Genomic DNA, 24,047 nt, shown 5'->3' with positions numbered 1-24,047 from the left:
TCCTGAAAATATCCTTCGCTACAATGAAGATTCCCGTGTCGAAGAATATTTGCTATTTGAATTCAATCGTATTGATATGGACGAATCGAAGAAAATAATGAAATATATCAAATCAAATTCGACCATATCGTATAAAATCTCCATCAAAATGATACATCGCTCGTTACCATATCTCACCACAATTCAGTAATATATCATTGATGAATGCCTGCAGAAATATAGTTGCACCTAAAACTGAATCCTTGAATGGAAACACTGTCTAGTTACTTGATAAAAATTGATAACACCACCCACGATGATAAAGGTCGGCAGAGTGTCAGACAATATAATACACCGAATCGAAGAACACACATTAGTGTTCATAAAATCAAGTACTTTGGACTCTACGAGGATTATGATCTGGATTTTGATCACATCCATACACTCATTCAAAAATGGTTTGTTGATACACTTATATACTAAACTGAAAACTTTATTACAAGATTATTTGATGATGTCTCTATTTAACTATTGTGATATTGTATATGGTCTCTGTATCGATAAATGATCAATCAATTATGTTTTGAAGAGTAATTTCAACTTTCAGTTCATACATTTTTTTATATTTCTGTTAATCTACATCGTACGTTTTGATTTTTACAAACAATTTTCATCATTGTCATTATTAAATTCCTCCATTGTACGATTCAGTTTCCACTTCGAATCCGTTTAAATCTGTTTTTCGTTAACCAGCTGTCGTAACCCAACGAACGACAACCCTCAAAAGCCGAAATTTGTGCGAGATAAGGACTAACAAGGTCTTACCTTTCAACGTATGATTTCTAGCAAAATATATAGGATTCATTAGAATATTTTATTCTATGTTTTGTTTGATTCCACATCCTTGAAGGAAGTTGTCAACATAACACACTTAACGTTGTCATCTTGTCATAGATTTTTTTCAAGTATTGTCAACGCCATCACATAACTATCACACTAGTAGTCCGTACTACAAATGCAACATTAATGAGATTCAGATAGATAATTATGCTCGAGTTGGCAAAGCTGTTTCCATTTGCGTCAAGGCCCTCCTTGTCCCATACGTAAAAGTAAATCCTTCAAGTCGACCAAGTTTTATGTACCGATTGTGAAAAATTCAGGATATTATCTTCTCTGACGTGAACTCTGATACAACTTTAATGAGTTGGTATACCGACACACAAAGGTATCGGTTACATGCCTGAAGGATACAGATGTAAATTATCCAGAGAAGGGACAAAGTACATTTTGTGGACGTACGAGGTGTATGTGGCTTTATTTTATTGCCATCGTCTTTGTATATTTTGGGTCGAATATTTATGTTATTGAGTCAGCCTCCTTTATAACTTCTTTCGTTATATAGAGGGTGGTCCCAGAAGTGCACAGCCCAAAAAAGCAAATACAAAAATTTTGGAAAAAAATGTATTTATATCTCAACATGATCTTCTTCCAGCTCAGTATTCAATACCGTTTTTATAATAAGAACTGTTCTGATTGTTCTCTTGTCTCGACTGCTTTGTTGCTGTAAAACTTCGCTAAACATTCAACTGAAACATCTTCACGACATCTCGCACACAGCTCTCTAATGTCCAAATTTTCAGATGATAAATGATGTACTTTCCTTTTCAAAATGCCTATTGAGTCTGCTAGGTCGCACACTTCCAGTCGACGATTATTCAATACCGTTTCTTTACCGTTTACATCAGTTGATGGGTCACCGCGATGGCAACTCAAACGGCCTCGGCTACTCAAAACTTGCCCAGATTTTTACTCTCCTTAATACAACCATTACAAGGATATACATCGTCTTTTGTGAATAATTCAAGGCATTTTGTCAAACTACTAGGGTCAATTGAAGTCACACAGTCATGATATGGAACCATAGAAATACTGAACAGATGCCTTATAAAAATACATCAACAGCGTGAGACTTTTCATCACTTTCGCAATGAAGAAGGAAGTCTACAACGAATTGCAATTCTTAGACGTATTGGTGAAGAGGACCGACACCAAATGGAAAACATCTGTATACCGAAAATATACTCACACAGGATAGTATCTGAACCACCATCAATCGACTAAAAGAAAAATTATCAAGATTTTCGAGAAGGAACTAGACATCATAAAAAATGATCTTCAACAGAATGGCTACTCCAAAACGATGGTGGAACAGACTCTGGCTAGAAGACAGCAGGAGCCTCGCAAGGAAGAGAAGCCGTCACAACCAGTGCTTGCTCATCCCTACGTCAGAAGATTTTCGGAAAGAATGAAAAAAATTCTGTCCAAGTACAACATCAGAATCTGTTTTATATTCGGAAACACCATTCGTGGCAGCCTCACGAAAACCAGGCAATAACCGGATACCCTGTGAGTGCGAAAAATCCTATATCGGTGTAACTAAAAGGCCATTGAAAAAACGCATTGCCGAGCACAGGAGAAACTTACAGCAAGGGGAATCCAGCAAATCAGGAAGAGCATGTTTGGATCAACATAAAATCGAGTAATCCCAAGCTGACATCACCAGAAGGGAGAAAAAATGGTTCGAGAGGATGTTCAAAGAAGCTGCATATATGTTGTCCAACAACGTATTCAGCCAAGCTGGCGTAGACATAAGCAGCATATGGAAATCTTTTGAACGGTCAACTCCAACTACAGTGGTGAAGCGAAGAGAGGGCAGAGTCATTTCTTGAAGGAGTAGTCCTGTCATCACTCGAAGACAATTGTGGATACCAACAATCGAAACGTCAAGAAATAACTTGGTTTGAAATCATTTTAATTTTTATTTTATTTTCAGTTGTTCAATTCATAATTTTCTGTCTATTTCCATTTCATTTTATCAATTCCTCAAAATAATTGTGATTTTTAACTATTAAATTTCCAATTTTGTTTGTTCTTTCAGAGATCTCGAATCATATTATATCATATTGGACAATGGAAATCCGAATCCATGAAGCATTGTCAACCACTTTATAACGAAATTGATAAACTATGTTTCAGACTCAATCAAGAATAAGAAGTTGATAGAAAGCCACGAAAATATATCAACAAAGTCTTTATTAACAACTGATCTCTTAGGGATAACCAGCGAAGCATCGCCAGAGTGAAATATATATTATTTCCACACTTGTTCAACTCTTCCATACATAGATGAGAAGTATTGGACTCGAAATAGAACCTTGTGGGACACCTTTAGATACATCAAGTAATGAAGACTCAACGTTTCAACAAAAAGTTGTTTTAACCAATATTGATGAGACTCACATGATATTTTTTCAAGGACAAAACACAAGCACTACAGAAAAACTTCAAGGTGCTCTCAGAGCGGTGTCTGTGCGAAAGTAGCGATTCACATTATATTTGAATCGCTGGAGATCAGATCCAATTGGAAAAACGTTCTCAGGAAGTTTATTCCAAATTAACGGAGTTCTCCAGATGAAAGAGTTCTCAAACAGTATGGTTCGTGGTGTACTGAGTTGAACCTCAAAACGATGAGCAGCCACAGTCCGTCGCGTATTTCTGATTAGTACCGCTCTTGATGGAATGAAATGTGTCAAGTCACTTGAACACCTACCGTGAAAGTATGTATAGGATAGAGACAAATCTCCAACCATTCTTCGATGTCCCATGCTATCAAGGTTGCACGTGATGTTCGCGTCTCCAATCAGCAGAATGGCTCTTTTCTGGATGGAATCCAGCAATTTCAGGGTATGTTTGGGGGCAGAGGTCCATACATGAGAACACTACTCCAAACAAAGTCTGATCTGAGCTTTACAAAGCATCAAAAGTTCCTGAAGTGTGTACAGTTTTCTGGTTCGGAACAGTGTTCCAAGCTTTCGAAAAGCAGCCTTCCCAATTTCAGCGACTTGACTATACCAAGACATATTGATGTCCATTTCAATTCCCAATAGGGCATTTGTTTGTAGGCAGAGCTCCAATCATTCAAAAACGGTCTGATCTGAGCTTTATAAAGCATCAACAGTTGCTAAGGTGTACAGTTTTCTGGTTCGAAACAGTGTTCGAGCTTTTGAGAAGCAGTCTTTTCAATTCCAGCGCCATGATTGTCCCAAGACATATTGGTGTCAATGTTAACCCCCAACAAACTTATCGAAGCAGAAAGCAGAATTATCTGACCTGACATTATTATATCCGCCTCGAAAACATTATTTTCTTGAAGAAAAATGATGCTTGGGTTTTTGTGGTATTGAATCAAACCTGGTTACTGTCACTCCAATTCGAAATCACTTCTAGATCGTCATTAAGGTATATAACATTCTGCAGCCGGTGAAGATTTGCCTCCGTAACTGATGTCCTGGAATTCAAATGGAATGACGAGACAAGTGTACTGTCTTCAGCAAAGCAATATATTGGATTTCTGGTTCTTTCCAATAAGTCGTTGATATACAATTGTAAAGAGGATTGAAGACAATTTGGATCACTGGCGAACACCAGCTTTGATGGTGAATGTATTCGAGAGATATCCATCGACGACCACTTGCAGGATACTTTCTTTCAGGAAGCTAAAGAGCTATACACGAAAATGATCCAACAAACCATAGTATCGAAGTTTGGCCAGCAAACCCTCATACCACACACGGTTGAAGGCCTTAAAAATATCAAGCGCAACAGCTCTCGATTCTCCATGTTTCTCGATTGCTTCATTTCAAATATGGGTGACATACGATAGAAGGTCACCTGATGATTGCTCAAGATGTTGAAGCCTTACAAATATTTGAGGATATGGTGATTCACTTTCTCCATGACTTTTGATATCACTGATAGCGACTAGTCTGTAGTTATTTTTTTTGCTCTTTTAGGAAATAGGTTGAACGCGTGCAATTTTCCAACAAGAAGACAGGTTGGAAAGTGTGCAAAATAGTGGTGCGAGTTCATTTTCGCACTTCCTCAAGTACTTCATCAGGGCCAGACGTCTTGTTGATATTGAGCTCTTTCAAAATTTGTCCGACTAGACACTGTCGAAAAATAATATCCGGCATTGTGGATTTCATTGGAAAGAAATGATACTGTCCAACTGAGCGCAGTATCAATAATGACATAGGTTTTGATTCATTAATGAGGATTCGATGATCAACACTATCAAATATCTCGTCGAAATCTCAAAAATCTCAACATGGCACTCGCCAGTGTCGAACACCTTGATAATTTCATCATAGAATTGCAGTAATTGTGATTTTATTATCAGAATACCAATGTTGGTTCTCTGATAATACTTTATGAGTGGTCAAATGGAGTTGAAGGTGTTAGAGATAGATATTTTCCAAAAAAATTTCTCAAATATAGCAAGGGGGCTTACTTGAAAACTGACTGTTGATCAAATTATCTGAAAGAATAATTCGTTGAGGTCAGTCTCAACTCACCTACACTGTAGGTTAATGAACTAACACATATCAGAAAACAACTACTTTCCTGGCTGATACCACAAAATGCGTTGGAATATTTCACAGAAGTAATTATTGCATGTGCGATACAACTGCCGGAATTTATTTTCAATTATTGAAACGGGCATACGAGGTTTGCCTTTTATATTTCGGGATTAGAGAACAAAAACAAATATTGATAATCAAAAATCACTTTATTGTTTTTCAAAATATTCCCCATGAAGATCTATACACTTTTGCATCCGTTTGAACCAATTGTCGAAGCACTTTTGCCACCCTGATTGAGGTATCTCCAAAACATGCATTCTGAATGCAGCAACCGCTTCTTCAGGTGTCGAAAAACGTTGACCTCTCAGTTTGCTTTTTACGTGCGAGAATATAAAGAACTCATTCGGTGCCATGTCAGGACCATACGATGAATGACTCATCAAATCGATGTTTTGGGTGCTCAAAAATGCAGTAGTTTGAGCCGATATATGAGAGTTCGCATTGTCGTGGTGACGAGTGATCCGTCTTCGGCGGTTGGTTTTCCTGATGTCTTAAAAGACAACTGACAAACAAATGGTTGTGTACCACTCAGAATTGACTGTTCTGCGTTGTTCTAGTGGTGCGGTTGCGACATGTCCAGTTCTTCTAAAAAAACAGGTGACAATTTGCTTGGAATTGCTTCGTGCGCGAACAACTTTTGTTGGATTTGGCTCCTCTTTAAACACCCATACAGTCGACTGCTGTTTACTTTCGGGCTCATACGCGTAAATCTGCGATTCATCACCTGTCATGATGTCATAGACATGTTTCGAAGTACTGCGATCTTATTTTTTGAGCATTTTCTTCGACCAATCGATACGCAACTTTTTTTGAGCGATTGAGCGCGAACAAATTTTTTTGACAGTCAAATGTTTATGCAATATTGAATGTATGCTGGTCCCACTAATGCCCAAGGTTGTCTAAATTTCACCTAGGTCACATGATGATCTTGCAATATCAGTTCGCGCACAGCATCAATGGTTTTCGGAACAACAACTGATTTTGGACGACCTTCACGAAATTCGTCTTGGAGTGAATTACGACCACGATTGAATTCACCATCGACAAACACTTGTCCTTGACGGAGCTTCATCGCCAAAAAATGAATTAAGTTAATCTATGCACTGTTGCTGAGTTCATCCACGTCGAAAGTTGTAGAAAATATTTGCACGAAAATGTTTACGATTTGATTCCATTTTTGGGCCGAGATGAATCTTTTAAGTTACTGTAGCGCGCGTAGATATGTTAAAACGTTCTGCATACGTATAAGCTCAAAAATGTCAGATTTACGATAGTCAGTTGTCAGATTGCAACACTAGGGTTGCCAAATCCCAAAACATAAAAGGCAACCCTCATATTTGCAGTCCGTTATTGAGATGATTGGTCTTTGTTCAGTGCAAGATTCTCTCCATCATCAACACGAAGTTATTTTAGAAAATTTCATTCCCTGAAATTTTTGTTAATACCATCTACACAGTGACAATTAGCAAGTAAACATCCAATTGAATTCTGACTTGAGGTTTTCCTAACCGTCAAAGATACCACCGAACTTGTTAAGAAACGATTTCACCAAACTTTTCGTCCGAAGGTCGTCGTTTCCGCCATCTACAATTCACACCCTATTTCCTGCAAGTGTCCGAGTTGGGTCGACTGCGACACAAAGCCAATTCAACCCTTGCGCCGTACATTTGCATCGGCTTCGCACCTTTTGTGTTCGGCCTGAGTGTCATGTCAAACAACATACGCCAACGTTATCAGGGCATGTTTTGCGAAGTAGGCACGATAAGATTTCGTGAAAGCCGGCAAGACGGCCGTGACCACCGCGTCACGAAGTCATCATTGCGGAAAATTTATCAGAGAAGCAGTTTGTGGGTAGAATTTGAACCTTTGGTGTGAGATAACTCTATTGAAAGCACCAGAAAACTGATGTTTTGACGCCCGTTTCGCTAACCAAGTTGGCATCATCAGACGATGATAAAAATTTTCAGGTTCTGTCAATGTTTCTATGCTTTCCATTCCATTCTCTTTTGTTGGACGTTTTCCTCATCTTCTGTATGGAAATGAAGTTGTAGGTTTTGAATAGCAAACTTGTGAATATTTGTCGCAAATTTCATTTGTTTATTAAAAATAAAAACAACAATAAAAATTAATTGGCGCTCCGAGGCGACTTCATTGATTACAGTGGCGCATTTGCTTTTTCAGCTGCAGGAAAACCCGAAAAAACCTGCAGTACCACATCATCATTTATTTATATACACGGGCAGGTCCAATTAAAATGGAAGTATCACTATGCCATATAATAATCCATGTAATGTAGTGGAATGAAAGTAAATTATGAGAATGATAATTACAAAATAGTGCCAGAGCTAAAAATATCAAAAAGCTAGGTCGAGAATATTGTTTTTTAAGCGGGAAACTGAGATATTGATGTTTTAGAAACTATTCAAGGGATTGGTTAATCGAAGAGTTCTGGTGATGAAGCTGTTTAATGGGTAGTCGAATTTGTGGAAAGAAATATAAAAGGTTTGCAACTACCTAGTTGAACGACTGGGAACAAGGAGTGGACGTTGATGGGTATCTCTCGAATACTTTCACAATCAACGCTTGTGTTCCCCAGGGATCCATATTGTCTTCTTTTGATTGTATATCAATGACCCAAAATACCCAGAATCCAATATACTGCTTTGGTGACGACAACACACTTGTTTCGTCATTCCATTTGGATTCCAGGACATCGGCTACAAAGGCACATCTTCACCTGCAGCAGGAGGTTGCATATCTTAATGAGGATCTAGAAGTGATTTCGAATTAGAGTGGAAGTAACCAGGTTTAATTCAATGCCACAAAAACCCAGGCGCCATCCGCCTGATAGGCGGATGGCCCTTTGCGTGCAACTTTGATAGCCTGGGACATCGAAGAAAGGTTGGATATTTGCCTAAATTCTATACATACTTTCACGGGAAGTTTCCAAGTGACTCGGCACATTTGATTCCATTTGAAGAGCGGTACATATCAGAAATACGCGACGTACTGTGGCTGCCCATCGTTTAGAGGTTCAACTCAGTTCACCTCGAACTTCACTGTTTGAGAACTCTTTCATCTGGAGAACTGTGTTTATGTGAAATAAACTTCCTAAGAACGTTTTTCCAAATGGATTCAATCTCCAGCGGTTCAAATCCAATTTGAATCGCTACTTTCGCACAGGCACCGCTCTGAGACCGTCTTAAGCATTTTTCTGTAATGCTCATGTTTTGATCTTGGAAAAAATATAATTTGGATAAAAGCTCGGGTCTGTTGATGATTTCAAATAGAAGAATAACGCCTCTTTGTTTTCTGCATGCCCCTAGAGAAGGTTTGTTCAATATGCGTTTCAATCAATATACAAACAATATATCTCAGGAAATTGTGCTGAAGCTTCACTTTATGTGTAACTTATCTGTGGAACAATAATAGAGATGAGATTGAACCAGGAAAAAATGGAGAGATTCAATGGCAGGGTTGTTAGTAGAATCGCTGTTGGTTCTTTTCATGAAGCCGAACATCTTTATGAATATCTGAATTATAGCGTGGATGTGTTATTCACAGCTTAGTGTGGAGTCTAGGATTACACATAGAAAATATTAAACAACAGTGGTCTCATTTTTGATCCTTGTGGGGCAGCCGATGTAACTGTTACGATTCTGGAAATGATCTGGAAACAGTTATAGTGTAAAAATACCTCACCGACACTCTACCTCATTGATGTTCGCTTAAATCATTTCTTGACTAAATTAGCCTTAGAAATTACAAGAAATGCAACACTATTTTTCGAAAGTAAATAATCAGTTGTGTACAACATTTTTTAGGTAATTTAGGAAGCTCAGGCTTTCATAAAATTTCATAAATCATCTAAAAGTCATAGGAATATTTTTTAAAGTTTCATGTTGGAAACTTACTGTTTTTCTTTTCTGAATTTTCCAATTTTCATTGAAATATTTCAAAGTCATGTCAAAAACAGAGAGGTCTTGTATCATTTTAGAATGATTCATCATAGTCATATTTTTCTATCTTGAAATAAGAGACAGAAGAAATAAAAGTCGATCCAGCCAAAATTTCTCTGAAGAAATTATATATTCATGATTCAAAAACTCTGAAAAAGAACTAAAGACGTGCATTTCGCTAAGCAAGTTAGCATCATCAGCAGAGGTAAGTTATTACAATTCTGGATACATGTTGAACATGTCTTGAACAATTTTTCAAATAATGGGAATAGAAAAATATGCGTTGCGCGATAAGAGAATGGAACAATCGAAATATTATAAAAACTTTTAGGAAGTTCCATTTTGATTCTCAATTTTTTTGTTAAATTTATTCGTTCATGAAGTAAAAAATTCCATCGTTTTCATGCACTGAGGAAAATAAACATTTCTTGAAATATACATATTCCTTCTGAAGCGTCACTAGTAATTTTCAGTCTTTTTTCATCTGTAAATCAAACTGAATATATCATTGGTGAAGTTCCTGATGTTCAAACTTTTTGCATGATTTTTTTTCTCTCTTTGAATTTTTTCTTTCATGTATCGGATATTTATAATACTTCTCCAGAGATTTGTAAAATAACAAATTTGTTTTATGATTTTCTCAACTGTGCTTAACTACAATTGTTTTGCGCTAATATTCAATTTTTGGAGAAGGTGAAGGGAAAATGACTGAAAAGGAACTTATTGCTTAGAACTAGAGAATTATAGTAACCCTTGCATAACTTTCTGTCATAACTTGTCTTGAATTTCCAGAATTTTGTCAGTTCTCTGAATTTGGTTTTGAGTTCTGATCATTCGATTGTTATACAACTAGTAGTTTCCAAATCATAAAGTAAATGTTGCATATTAGAACTGCAATGGAAGATACGACTCCCTCGGTCTCAAAATAACCTCAAACAGATTCATCAGGTAGCCACTCCGCTGAATTATTGATATTTCAAGTAGGTTTATGAGGATATAATCATGGCTGTTTGTATAAAGCTACATATTCGAAAATGTACACACCACATATTTTCTCTGAAATTGGAAATTTAGTCAAGGAAATGGTCTGTATCACTTTCCATTCACCAGATGAAAGATATATTTTGATAAATTATGAAATCTGAAGAATATATTTGAAATCTATTGCCTATCAAAATTTGTGCATGTCCTCAGTTGAAAAAAAAAGATTCGACAATGCATCTAGAACTCTTATATCTATGTAAATAATGTTCGAATTATTTGAGGCGAATGAAATCAGTCGTGTGAAAAATTTCGATACAGTAATTTCAAAGTTATGAATGAAATCAACATTTTCCTATGCTCCTAGTTATTTTCTGTACTATTGAATTTATAGTAAAATATTGAGATATTCAATAAAATTTCAAAGAAACAAGAGGATGAATTCCTAATCCATAACTTGTTAACATTCAACAATATCTGCTGTAAGTATACCCACTGTGATTCTTAAGTGCATAAAGATCATAACGGCAAGAGTCACATAATTGTTCATATCTAATCCATCTCGAGGAAATTCGATGGTCACACTCAAATTGCCTGTGAATCTTTCTGTTAGAGAGAATCTTTTAAAACGAATGACTGAAATACGGGGAAATCTATTGATTGATAAAGACTTTGTGCACTTTCTTCTTTCCTTGCAACTCGAACACATGGGTTTTTCATGTCCATCCAAAGTTTCCTTTTTTGTGAAGAAATCCAAGCATTGAGATGGGGATGTGGTATGGGGAGTGACAAATCCCAAAAATAATCGAAAGTTACAGATAAGTGTCCACAGTGTGTACACTTCATCGTGGATTTTAATTGATCAACGGAACTTTCTACAATCTTAGAGTTATATGTACTCAAATGATTCTTCCTATTATTGGACCGGAATGAGGAATTTGAAGTTAAGTTGTTTGAAACTGAATTAGATTCATGGTAGTTTTCTCGAATTTGTGGGAGAATGGTAATTCCAGAATTTGTTTATTTTTCTCTGAAAAAAGCGGAAAATGATCAATAATTCAAGAGTTATGATTGTTTCAGAATGTTGTTAAGAATTAAAAATTCGGCCATGTGTGATATCGGTTTTGCTACAGACGTCAAGTGAGACGTATTTGTCATTTACGTAGATATTGAGTGCACGTTTTTGTAGGTGTTTTTGAAAGTTTCAGGATAAATGGTCAATACAAGAGACTTATATCACGAAGAGTGCGAATGAGTGTATTTTAGCTGTTAGTTGTACTTGCTATTCAACTCCAAACAATGGTTGCACCTCGTGAGTTAAATGAGAAATGCCAAGCAATTGTTATTTCTGTTGAGGCTCATCGCAATTATCATGAGGCTGTTCTACAGATGTTCAATGAACGTTTCCAGATCGCTCTATAGACAGACATTATTTCAAACAGTTAGTGAAAGAATTTCATGATAACGGCAGTGTGCAAAATAAAAAACGTTCTGGGCTATCAACTACAGGGGAAGATAGACCAGTGGACATTATAAGCGAGTTTGTGGATACGAGTAATCATTCCTTATCGAGTAGAACTTTGCCTTGAATTGTGAGGTTTTGCAGATGAAGGTATCGAAAGTTCTGAAGAAAATTAATTCCATTTCCACAAAATAAAAATGGTGCATGAACTGACGGACGATGATCCAGACCGCCGTCTAGAATACTTTCAAATTGTTTCTAGCAATATATTGCAAAATCCCAGCTATTTTAAACACATTTGTTTCAGTGATGAGGTTACTTTTTTTAACGGTCACGTGCATAGACAAAATGTGAGCTACTGGTCCGATAAAAATCCTCGACTTTTTCGCGAAATTTATACCCAGTTTCCTCAAAAAGTGTGGGCAGGAATACTAAGTGTTCACATTATAGGTCCGTTATTCATTGAGGAAAATCTGATTGGTGCCCTCTATTGAAAAGTGCTGTAAACACTAATAGATTCACTGATAGTGGCAACTGTCGAAAATAATTTGGACGAATTTGACACAGATATTATTCTGCAACAAGATGGAACTCCTTTTCATTATGCAGTTACTCTGAGGACTTTTCTGAATACTTTTTCCGCAGGACGATGGATCGGGAGCCGAAGATTTGTGGAATAGTCTCCAAGATCACCAGATCTGACTCCTTTAGATTTCTTCCTATAGAGTTACCTGAAATCTAAAGTCTAGTTGCGTGACGGAATTACGGAGTGTGTGCAACAATTACTCGCGATACTTTGCAAAGCGTCAGGACTGAAACTGAAAATAGACTCTACTTTTGCTAGGAGGTTACCAGATTTTTTTCAATATTCACCATAATGACAGAAAAAAATAGTTCTAGTTTAGTTAGCTTTCTGTTTCTTTGCACGGTTGAATAGAGAATAAAACCCCTTTCAAACGAGCTACCACTCAACACCCCAGGCTATTTAAATTTTTCGACAGGGTTACTCCCATCCAGTAAGGAATGGAATTAGGGGTGAACTGTTGTACAAAAATGTAAACTGTTGAAATCACCCAGATGCTCAACGAAGCCGATTAGTTTATATAGTGAGTGCTCTTTCAGGTCAGATGGTGGAAGTGTGGTTCCACCAAACTCTGAAAACCTGTTTTGGTCCGCAGCGGGGCAGGCACAAAGTATGTGCTCTGCTGTTCAATCATTTTCCAAACAGAGACGACACACGCTGTCTTCCGATGATTCAAATGACAGTGACCTGTAAGAAGGCCTGTTAGACATTGTAGTTCATCCGTACTGTAGTCCAACACCTTCTTGCCATCCAGGTATTTAATCTTCATTTGGCTGAGCCTGAACCGATGCCAATGACAGGTTCTGGTCCGATGAAACTGCTTAGAGCACCCTTTTTTTCAAGGGAGTCAGTAGCCTCATTGCCTTCCAGGCCAGTATGGCCAGGAATCCAGATCAGAGACAATCTGTTGAGTCTTCTTATCGAGAAAAGTCGTTTTTGGCAATTTGCTATCAATTCAGACGTTGTTGGGTAGGAGCCAAGAGCTTCCAACGCCGCTTGATTGTCCGAGATTATTTTTATTGACTTGTGTATGAGGTTGGATCGTTCCAATATATCCGCACACAATTCAATAGCGCGAATTTCCGCTTGAAATACAATCGCATAGGTTCCTAGGCAGGTGGATATCCCTGTCCTGGTTCTGCGACTGAAAACACCTGCAGCAGAACCGGAAGATGTTTTTGATCCATCTGTGAACCAACAACTATCTGCTCTTAATATTTCCTTCTGCCGGAGGATCCAGTCCACTCTATTTGGAAACAGTACTTTATAAGGCAGTTTGTAGTTGACTGTTGGAGGCATAGAGTCAGAAGTCATTTACGGATTGTGTCATTTCAGTATCAATCAACAGTCTGTTGCACTCTGCATTGAATTGATTTGTGCAACTGGCAATGTGCACAAGTCTCTATGCACTCCACCTAGCTTCTTTCTCCAGAAAAATGTGGATATGAGGTAGATCTAGAAGGATATCTATGGCCGCTGAAAGTGTGGTACTGATGGCACCACTGATGGTCAGACAAGGCTATCTCTGTAAGGCAGGTAGCTTCGTCTGGATCGTTTTCTGTCAATCTTTCAGGCAACAAGCAATTTTACCATAAGCGACCATTGGTCTGACAATCATCACATGAATCCAATGAATTTGTTTGGGACCTTAACCCCATGATTTACCACAAATCCTTCGTCATGTTCATGAGGACAGTCTGGCTTCCTGTGAAACTTTTTCCAAGTGAGCGTTCCAAGTGAGTTTTTCATCAAGGAAAATGCCAAGATATTTCACCTCCGTTCAAAATGGAATCATCTCACCATTTAGGGAAGTGGCGTTAGATCGTCCAATTTTGTCCTCCTGGTGAAGGGGATTGTCACAGTTTTGCTGGGGTTTGACAGACATCTGATTCCTCAAGTACCAACTGTGAACAACGTTCAACGTACTTTGGAGAATATTACAAGCTACTCTTCCTGACGTGGACCTTGCCAAGATGACAAGGTCATCTTCATAAGCTTGTAGATCTACTTTTCTTCTGTCGAAGGCATCAATCAGACTATCCACGAGCGACCACAGATGGAGAGATAGTACCCCTCCTTGAGGAGGGGTACTGACCCTGAACCTGATGGCCTCGCCTTGAAGAGTAGCAACACGTCATAGATCCAGCCAGTTATGGTCGATTCTATACTGTTCCTAGATAGGCAGAGGACTCAATCTTCGAATATCAAAGATAAACGAGGCTGCCCAAGGCAATGAGATTCTTCTTCTTTCTTTCAGGCAACAAGTCCAACTAGTTGCCTTCAGATGTCGTCTTGGTCTTACCAAACGTTTTAATATATTTTTTTCTTTGACCTGATCATCCTTCAACATTGTGAATTTTCCAGACTAATATAGACACTGGTCTCAGAGCATTTCAAGTGTTTGCATATCCCCCTATTGGAAATTGATGTCGCTGTGTTGTTTTGAGAAAAAAAATTCATTCGGTATGTTTCAGTTCAAATTCCATTTAATCTCGACCAATTCTGAACTAGCTTTGGATGAGTAAATATTCTTTATTTCTTGCTATGTATTGGGGTATATGAATTAATAACAGAAAAATGTACAACAAACAATCATTTATTAATATTATTATAGACTAAATCGACAAACTTTTATAACATTCATTACATCCAGGTAAAAACATTACATGTATATCGATAAAAACTGTTCAAAATTCAATATTAATGACAAGGGTGCAGTGCAGTCGAATAGAATACATGGTGAATTTTTCATGGATATGTTTGATATTTTCATTTTGATTATACGATTAAATTTTTTTGATTTATTGGTGAAACGCAATAATTCAGTCAGATATATACATATTCATCAAGACAAATCTAAACGGTACTAGCTGAACATTATTAAGTGTATCATTGTTTGACAGATCTTCTGTTGAAACATAATATTAGTTCTGTAGTTGTTGTTTGTGTTGTTCCTGATAATTCTAGAGAAGAATGATTTCTTGATTCAGGTTTATGTCGATGAATCAGAAATGTAACAAAGCTTGTTTCATTCTCTAAAAGGATAAAGTTCGAATCAAAGTTCAAACTTCAAAACAACAAATTGCTCAAATGATAGAAATACTCAAGCATGAATTCTAAATCGAAATTGATCCACTGGTTTCACTACAAGAAGCGAAATGAACCACCATTTCAAGTCAAGTTGTGGAAATTGCAAAGAATCACGTATTTGTTAATAATAGAGAAGATTCAAGGCATATCAGGAATCGTGAGAAGGATGGCGCGGTGATCAATCAAGCCGTCCGTATTGAATACCTACCAAGCGGCTCTAGTTTCGGAAAGTCAGAAGGATCAAATTATTTTTGGTGATAGCAACAATGTCCTCTGACCCAATCTGTTTTTTTTATTGATGACCACATGTTCATCTGGGTATTGACTGGGAATAAATAAACTTCAGAGCTACTGTTCATCAGCTCCCGAAATCATATGACGATACAGTAGCAAATGGAGCTGTTTGTATCGATTCAAATATTTTTTGTAACTATATTTTTATAACTGTCAATGAAGACAAACTGAAAGGTATATGTTTCATGATGAACAACTTCTGATGATCATTATGAAATGTGGTATCAGTTCATTATTACTTAATCCTCGCAGATTATACATTTGGAGCTCCTAAATGAATAGGAAGTCGAAAGGAAGAAGAAGGCAATGCAATAGAAGGTTGAGAAAAGCTTCATCATAAACGATGATGAAGAACTGAAGTTAAAAGATAATGGAAGACAATGAAAAAGTTGAGTAGGAAGAGGAAGCTCCTCTCAATAAGCCCACCATAGACTGGGCGACGTCCCAGGGGTACCTGGCCTGACCTAGAGATGGCGGTGATTGAAAAATATCAGTGTATTAGAAAGTACACGAACTATGAAGCATATGTTTCAAGTTTGAAGAGGTTGCGTTGGTTAGTATTTGTTTGACAGCCATCAATAAGGAACGTTTTTGGTGGATGTAGACATGCAGAAAATCAGTCATCGTTATGTTTGAAAAAATAAAATCTGTTTAATATCTTTCTTCCGTTAATTAATCAATATTGCGGTACAATACTTTTATTTGAAAGGCTTCAACTCAACCAATACAAAAGCTGAACTGGATTCCACTCTGGGTGAGCCTGCCTCTTCGGTAACAACAGTAAAATATTGGGTAGCAGAGTTTAAACAAGGCTTTACGAGAAGCCAATAGAGCATAGCAGTGATCGACCAAACGAGGTGACTACTCTAGACGATAATCAACAAAGCGGTACTGAATGATCGTCAACTGGAAGTGCGCGAGCTAGCAGACTTAGTGGGCACTTTAAAAAGTGCGGTACATCGTATATTATTATTGAAAATTTGGACATGAGAAAGCTGTGTGCAAGATGAGTGCCGCGTTTGCACACGCTCGAGCGAATTTTCACACCAACAAAATAGAATTCTCGAGTCGTTTCATAACCAAAGATAGAAAATGAGTCAATTACTCCATACTCGAGACAAATTAACAATCAAAATAGTGGACTCAATAGGGAAACCGGCTCCAAAGAAGGCGAAGACCGATTCATCTGAAGGCCAGGTCATGACAACGGTTTTTTGGAATGCGCGTGAAATGATTTTCATTGACTATCTCGAAAAAGATAAAACTATCAACAACGAGTATTATGAGAAATGATTGCAACGTTGGAGTGGAATTATCAAGCAAAAACGGCTGCAGTTGGCTGAGAACAAAGTGTTGTTTCATGGAAACAACGCACCAGCTCAAAAATCCATTATCTCAGTGACCAAAATTGACGAATTGAAGTTTAAATTGCTACCTCATGCACCCTATTTGCCAGATTCAGTTTCTTTGGATCATTTTCTGTCCCCAAGCTTGAGGAAGTTACTCAGCAGTCAAAGATTTTCCAACTATGAAGAAGTGTTGTCGACAGTTAATGGCTATTTTGACGACAGTTATTATAAAAACGCTATTGAACTCATTGAATTTCGCTGAGAAAAGTGTATGGAGCTGCAAGAAGAGTATGTTGAAAAATAAATGATTTTTTTTGAAAATGTTGGTATTTTCTTTGTTGGGCCGGGTATTTCTGGTACTACCCTCGTAAATGACATTTCAGTCAACAAAACCCAGCAGCAGATAATCAAGATTTCTGACATTCCTCAAGCATTTTTCCAACAGGATATCATTCTCAATCCTTCAATATTCCATCAGTTGATGATCAAATTGTGCGACATTCCTTCAGAAGTTTCCTTTGAACAGATGACATCCAAGTGACTAAAACCATCGGTGTTATCGACAGGGATGTCAACTGTGAAAAAAATGCTGAAAAACTGCCCCACAATTTGATCATCAACTGCTGGAATATTGAAGGATTTGAGAGCTGGGTGGGAAAAACTGTTCGAGAATGCAAGGAAATGAAAATCTAGACATACTCTTTATCCAGGTGACGGAGTGTATTGGAGAAAAATCACAAGACTGATTAGAAACTTTATGAGAAGTATGAAATAGATGTACCAGAAATAGATAAAGACGAACGATGCACAAGTACAGAACTCAAAAAATTGTATCTTTGTTGTATGTATGTACGGAATACTGTTGAGAAGAAATCCTTTACATAATACTTGTTGTGGAAACTTCACATCCTCTACACGATATTTCTTTAACAATGGTCGAAAATGCCAGAGGCCAGAATTGTAGCTGAAATGCGTGATAAACTGCCCAACTGATGCAAGAGATTGGTGTTATTGTGAAAACCTATATGATTCGAGACGAGTTTCTAAAATTCCCAAGATGAGCAAAATCACGCATAAGGACAACATTCAATTTTATGTTGCAAGAAATACAGTCCACATGTATTGTTTCTCAACATTACTATGAGGAAATAAAAGATAGGCTGCTATGCACAGGTCATGATACTTTAATGAACGTTGCTGTAGATGCCATTGGGAATTTCAGATGAATCAATTACTCAGATAACATCCAAACGACCGAAGATGATCGAATATTTCCAAAACACTTCGATGTTCCCGTTTGTTTCATATTTTACTCTTTCCAAACTTTTGGTTGCAAAATTTTCAATTGATTTCGAAATTCTTCAATCAACTGTCATTGTTCGTGAAAATCATCACATGCATGAAATCCCGTTATGAAGGAGTCGAATTGAAAGAGGAATTGAATGGAGAATATTGGAAAGTCATTTATGATTTTGTGAGATTTCCAAACGAGAGCAGATAACAATCTTTTGCTTCATATGTTTAAGACTTTATCCAACTCCTGTTATGATATAACGTAAACTCTCAGTTGAAACCAAATCAGTCAGTTCCCAGGATGTTTTTCGAATTGATGATTTGTTTGCCACTTGCTATTGTCTGTATCAGGCAACAGAACCTGTCCCACTTACAATACGTCATGAGATCCACTCTGAAATGAATTCTTGCATCGCGTTTTTGAACTACCGAAATACTACACTTCTCAAGTGTACTCTCACCATCGACTGCACGTACACAAAACAAAATTCATTGAATAACATACGATATTCATACTTGTGTATGGGTATTGCTGTGGGGAGGCTCTTGTTCATTTCCTCCTGCTATTTGGTTGGCTGGAGTGTAGTACTGAAACAAAAAAACATCAGAATAATATATGGAATTATCAAGATGGAATTCAGGTATACAGTAGAAAAACACCACGAGTTGGAGTGAGACTATAGAGCAGGGTCTTGTGCATGATTTGTAATCAAGTTATCAAACTGTAGTGTATAGTAGAGACCGGGTATCTTCTATGGGATCCTGTACATTGGATAGATAGATAGATAGATAATTTATTGGTGTTTTATACATTCATCAGTATTTACACAAGTCAATATGTACATATAATTAAAATTAGTATATGTCGGGCATCTATTAATATTTACATGAACAATAGATGCTTACAATTCATAGAACAAGTGTTTTTCTTTTTTTATAAAAAATATTTATATCTTATAAGTACATCTGAGTTATGACGACGAGCACATTTAAAAACGAAGCAGTAAAATTTAAAATTGGGTACTTTCAAACAACGACAAATGCCTATATGGTTAAGGAACTTATATCACACACTTTCATACTGAGATAGATTATTTTTTTTATATATATTAAATTTTCCATGATATATAGAGAAGGAAAGGTTAGTATTTTTAATGTAATGAATGAATTTCGACATTCATCTCTGTAGCCGATATTGTCTAATATTCTAATTGCTCTAATTCTTATTGATCTAAATGAGGTTGTCAAACACTTATAGCCTACATTTCAGTTTGTCGTCCTCCACGTTCAATACCAATTATGGTCCTTCTACTGACATCTGTAACTGCATTTTTGATAAATCGGGGATTTATATTTGCACAGCACTCGCGAATGTTATTTTCCAGATGTTGTATGTCAGTAAATGATCTACTTCGGTACATTTTTTATTTCAGGTAACCCCACAAAAAAAAGTCTAAAGGCGTCAAGTCGGGTGATCTAGGTGGCCAATAATGTTCCCAGTTACGTCCAATAACTTTGCCTCTGAACATTCGTTGGAGGGACTATTTTACAGCAACCGTGTGATGTATTGGTGCGTCATCAAGCTGATACCATAGGTCGTATTTAATATTTGATATTATCTAAAACTTCACCAACCTCATTATTTAAAAGGTTGAGATAACCGACGGATGATAAATTTTCCCTGAAGAAAAATGGCCCAATTATTTGGTCGTTAAGTATCCCACACCATACATTAGTTTTGAAGGAATACTGATCACCACATTCAACTGTGAAATTGGCATTTTCTTTGGCCCACCATCGGCAATTTTGAGAAATTACCGTTCCATTTGAAAAGAACGTTGCCTCATCTATCCATAAAATTTTATACGAGAACTTGCCATATTCTTCTCTCTCCCCTTGAAACCCCAAACGGACATCAAAATCTCCTTCTTTCAATGTGTTAATAAATTTTGGCTTGTAAGGCCAAAATTCATTCTTTAATAAAAATTTTCTTACACTCTCTCTCTTGTAATCGGTATTTTTTATAATATTGGTTATGCTCGTTTGCCCGTGTTCAGTAACTTTTGAATAAATGTTAAGTTGGGCCTCCTCATCATATTTACTTGGAGTGTGCTTTTTCTTAAATTGATTTGCTACGGATCCTGTTTCACTGAATTTCGACATTATCCTTGACACAGTAGTATGTTGAACATTTTTTCTTGGATGCCGTTCATTAAAAATGTTATCTACTTGCCGGTATGGTGTATTCTCACCACATATTAAAACTATTTCTATTCTTTCCTGAAAAGACAACATTATTGCAACAATAACTAACATTTTACTAATGCTTATTGCAGCTAAGTGATTGAAACTTTGCACCAGTCATGTTAAAATTTTTATAGCACATTTTTAATGTGCGTATGAGTAAAAACTCCATGATGAGTTCGTTATATATACCTGAATTGATGATAATTAACCGAACTTGTTTTTTAAAATAAAGGGGATATCTGTCAAAAATGAGTAAAACGTTAACTTTATCCTAGTTGCATAAAAATTGGCATATGGATATAAAATTGACATAGACACAACTTTTTCGAATAACTTTTTGTTAAATTCGATCTAGAAATGCATTTTTTCAATTTTTTTCAAAAAAAAAAGTTGAATTTGACAAACACTGAACATCAGTGGGTCGCAGTTGGCCGCATCATTTTGAGTTAAATTTAAAGCACAAACAAGTGCCGAAGTTAAACTTCATTGAAACTTTTCGAAAAAAAAGTTTCCCATATGGTGCGCACTTTAATGGTGACACTGTATATGGACAGTTAGTTTTTCGAATTGAAAATATATTTATGTAATAACGAAACACTATTTGAGAAGGTTGATAACTATATGTATAGACACAGAAATATTAGGAATACACTATTTAATGTATCTCTGTACGTGGCAAACTGGTAATGAAGTCATTTAATCGTTTCTTGAATCCATTTTGGTTTTTTGAACTTTTCATTCGATTGGGTAGTGAATTAAAAAATTTGAGCCTGAAGTGGCTGTAGTTTTTTGTCCTACAACTTTGTTCATAAGCGGCATTTTGAAGTTAGGTTGTTTTGTTCGAGTGTTGTATTCGCGTTCTATCCTCGGGTGTTTATGTTTTGATTTGAAGCATTCTATATTAGTAAGCAGAAAGAAGAGCTACATGGGATCAAATATATTTGTTTCGTGATAAAGAACATCTGTTGGGTGATTTCTTTCTTTTTTGAAAATCATTTTAAGGATTATTTTTTGTGTTATTATCAGTTTATTCATAGTGGACTTCCCATCTGATCCCAATACCAGTATCCCGTAAGTTATATGCGTTTGGATGAGAGCGAAATATAACGTTTTGAGTGTTTTGTTGTCTAACATGTCTCTAAGGACATTGAAACGGTGCATTAGAAATTGGAGTTTTTTTATTACATAGGTTATGTGGGATTCCCATTCGAGTTGGTCATCTATAACAATCTCGAGATATTTAAACTGTTTAACAGGTGTGATATTAAACAAGCTGGACACATTGAGGGAAGTAAAAGGTGGTGTGTAGCGCGCAGAAACATAAATTGGTAGGTTCTGCGCCCTACTCTCCATCTTTTACTTTCCTCAATGTGCCCAGCTTATTTGATATCACACCTGCTAAACAGTTTAAAACTCTCGGGATTGTTATAGATGGTCAACTCAAATGTTGATGGATATAGGCTAAGGCTTTATCATTATCATTTTCCAAAGGTTGCGTTAGTGAAAATATGTTATTACTATCAATAGGTAATGGAAAAACCCAATTACACCATAACGAATTCGCTCAACTCCAAGTAGCCCCTCATTTTTAGAAGAACGAAACTAACGTGTAATAATTATCAAAGAAGAATCAAATGATTCTTCCTCAGTGATGAAAAATGTCCAATACTACTCTCATCACAAAAGCAATCACAATATCCTCAGCTGCATATCTCCAACGAAGAAAACTTTGCGAAAAAATATGAACGTATTTTTACAACTCCCGACTTATAAGAATCGGGATTCTTTCACCACATGAATCTACACGGAGCCTTCAGTTCGGCGAGTTTTATATGTAAGGTACGATATTTAATTAAAAAGTTATGGAGCTGACGTGCCAACAAAATGTTGATGGTTATCGTGAACGTGGAACTTTTTAATATCGGACTCCTGATTTGCTACAAACGTTGTGAGATAATTTATTATCAGAATCGACAAACTTATTCGTTTTACAGGTAACTGAAATAAGGGTGATTTGGTTTAGTTTTCCATAATATTATTGGCAGATGTTATCGAAGACGATATGAAAGCTTGCAAACGGAATAGGATCAAATCAGAGCTTAAGAACTTTACTCAGAGCGTTCAAAGAGAAAAAAAATCACAAATTATTGATCATCTACTACAAATAGAATCAGATATGTTTAACGAATAGCGGTTTGAAATTTTCGTTCGGAAAAAGCAAAACATATAATTTTCACAAAAACATAAATCAGCTCCAGGATCCAACAGTTTTGATTCTCAGAAATATAACGATTGAATATAAGAATGAAATGAAATATTTGGATCTGAATCATCAACAAGGACTCGTATTAGAAACTTTATGACAGTATCGAATACGTCCTAGTAACATCCTTGAATACTATTCTGACAATACAATGGATTCTGTTACTACAACATTTGAATTATCTCTCATTACAGAGGAAGAAGTTTTGACAATTTTGAACGAAATAAAATCAAAGGCTTACGGACATGACAATTCGAATATACAACTGATATTTCTCTGTTGCCTTCATATTGTACCACATTCAACACTTATGTTGAATAAATGCATTACACATCATTATTTTTCAAAAAGTTGGAAATATGCTTTCATGTTATCACTACCGAAAAATTCCCGACCCACAGAATGGTCACACTTGGGGAGTATAAGTATATTACCTGTTTTGTCCAAGGTATTGGAAAAAATAACTGGAAAACAGAGGAGGAAGCATACAGAAATCAATAAAATATTACCACCAATTCAGTCTGGTTTCAGATCTGGTTACAGCTGTTGAATAGCTTTAGCAACTTTAACAGATGATATTTTGTATGCTTTGGATAAAAATGAGGTGAGTTTTTGGTATCGATTGACTATTCTAGGGCATTTGACACGTTAAATCATCAAATATTAACTGCAATTTTACATTTTATTGGTTTGAGTACTTCTGCTTGTTCCTTCCTCAAATAGAAAAATAAATATCAAATAGCGTAGTGGTTCACCAAGGGGTTCCACAAAGTAGTGTATTGGGACCACTTTTATATACATTGTATACCTCCAATTTTCATAATCATCTGACATATTGCAATAACCACATGTTTGCCGATGACACGCAAATTTATTGAGCATTTGAATTTCAAAATATGAGGGAAGCTAATATAAAAATCAATAATGATTTTGAAATCCTCCTTAATCTTTCTAATGATTATCTTTTATGTACGAATTGTAATAAATCTTCTGCTGTATTATTCGGTAGCGATACTCAGAAACACGAAGCTTTGAGTGAAATGCAGATAATCTTAGGGGCTGAT

General features: G+C 36.5%; 1 protein-coding gene across 1 annotated transcript in view; it reads right to left on the bottom strand.

The window, feature by feature from the left end:
- Positions 1-15,027: 15,027 nt before the first annotated feature.
- LOC111502371 (Glutamate receptor IB) overlaps positions 15,028-24,047 on the bottom strand; it is a 112,134-nt gene continuing 103,114 nt past the window's right edge. Inside the window, exon 15 of the mRNA XM_023156445.2 lies at positions 15,028-19,061. Coding sequence (XP_023012213.1) covers positions 18,984-19,061 — 78 coding nt within the window. The 3' untranslated portion in view covers positions 15,028-18,983. The remainder of the gene's footprint in view (positions 19,062-24,047) is intronic.

Source organism: Leptinotarsa decemlineata, unplaced genomic scaffold (assembly GCF_025532065.1).
Source record: "Leptinotarsa decemlineata unplaced genomic scaffold, Ldec_3_MD MMD2_tig00001719_RagTag_RagTag, whole genome shotgun sequence".
In the NCBI taxonomy this organism is placed as follows: domain Eukaryota; kingdom Metazoa; phylum Arthropoda; class Insecta; order Coleoptera; family Chrysomelidae; genus Leptinotarsa; species Leptinotarsa decemlineata.
The sequence above is the reverse complement of the archived record's forward strand: the minus strand, read 5'-3'. Positions and strand labels throughout refer to the sequence as shown.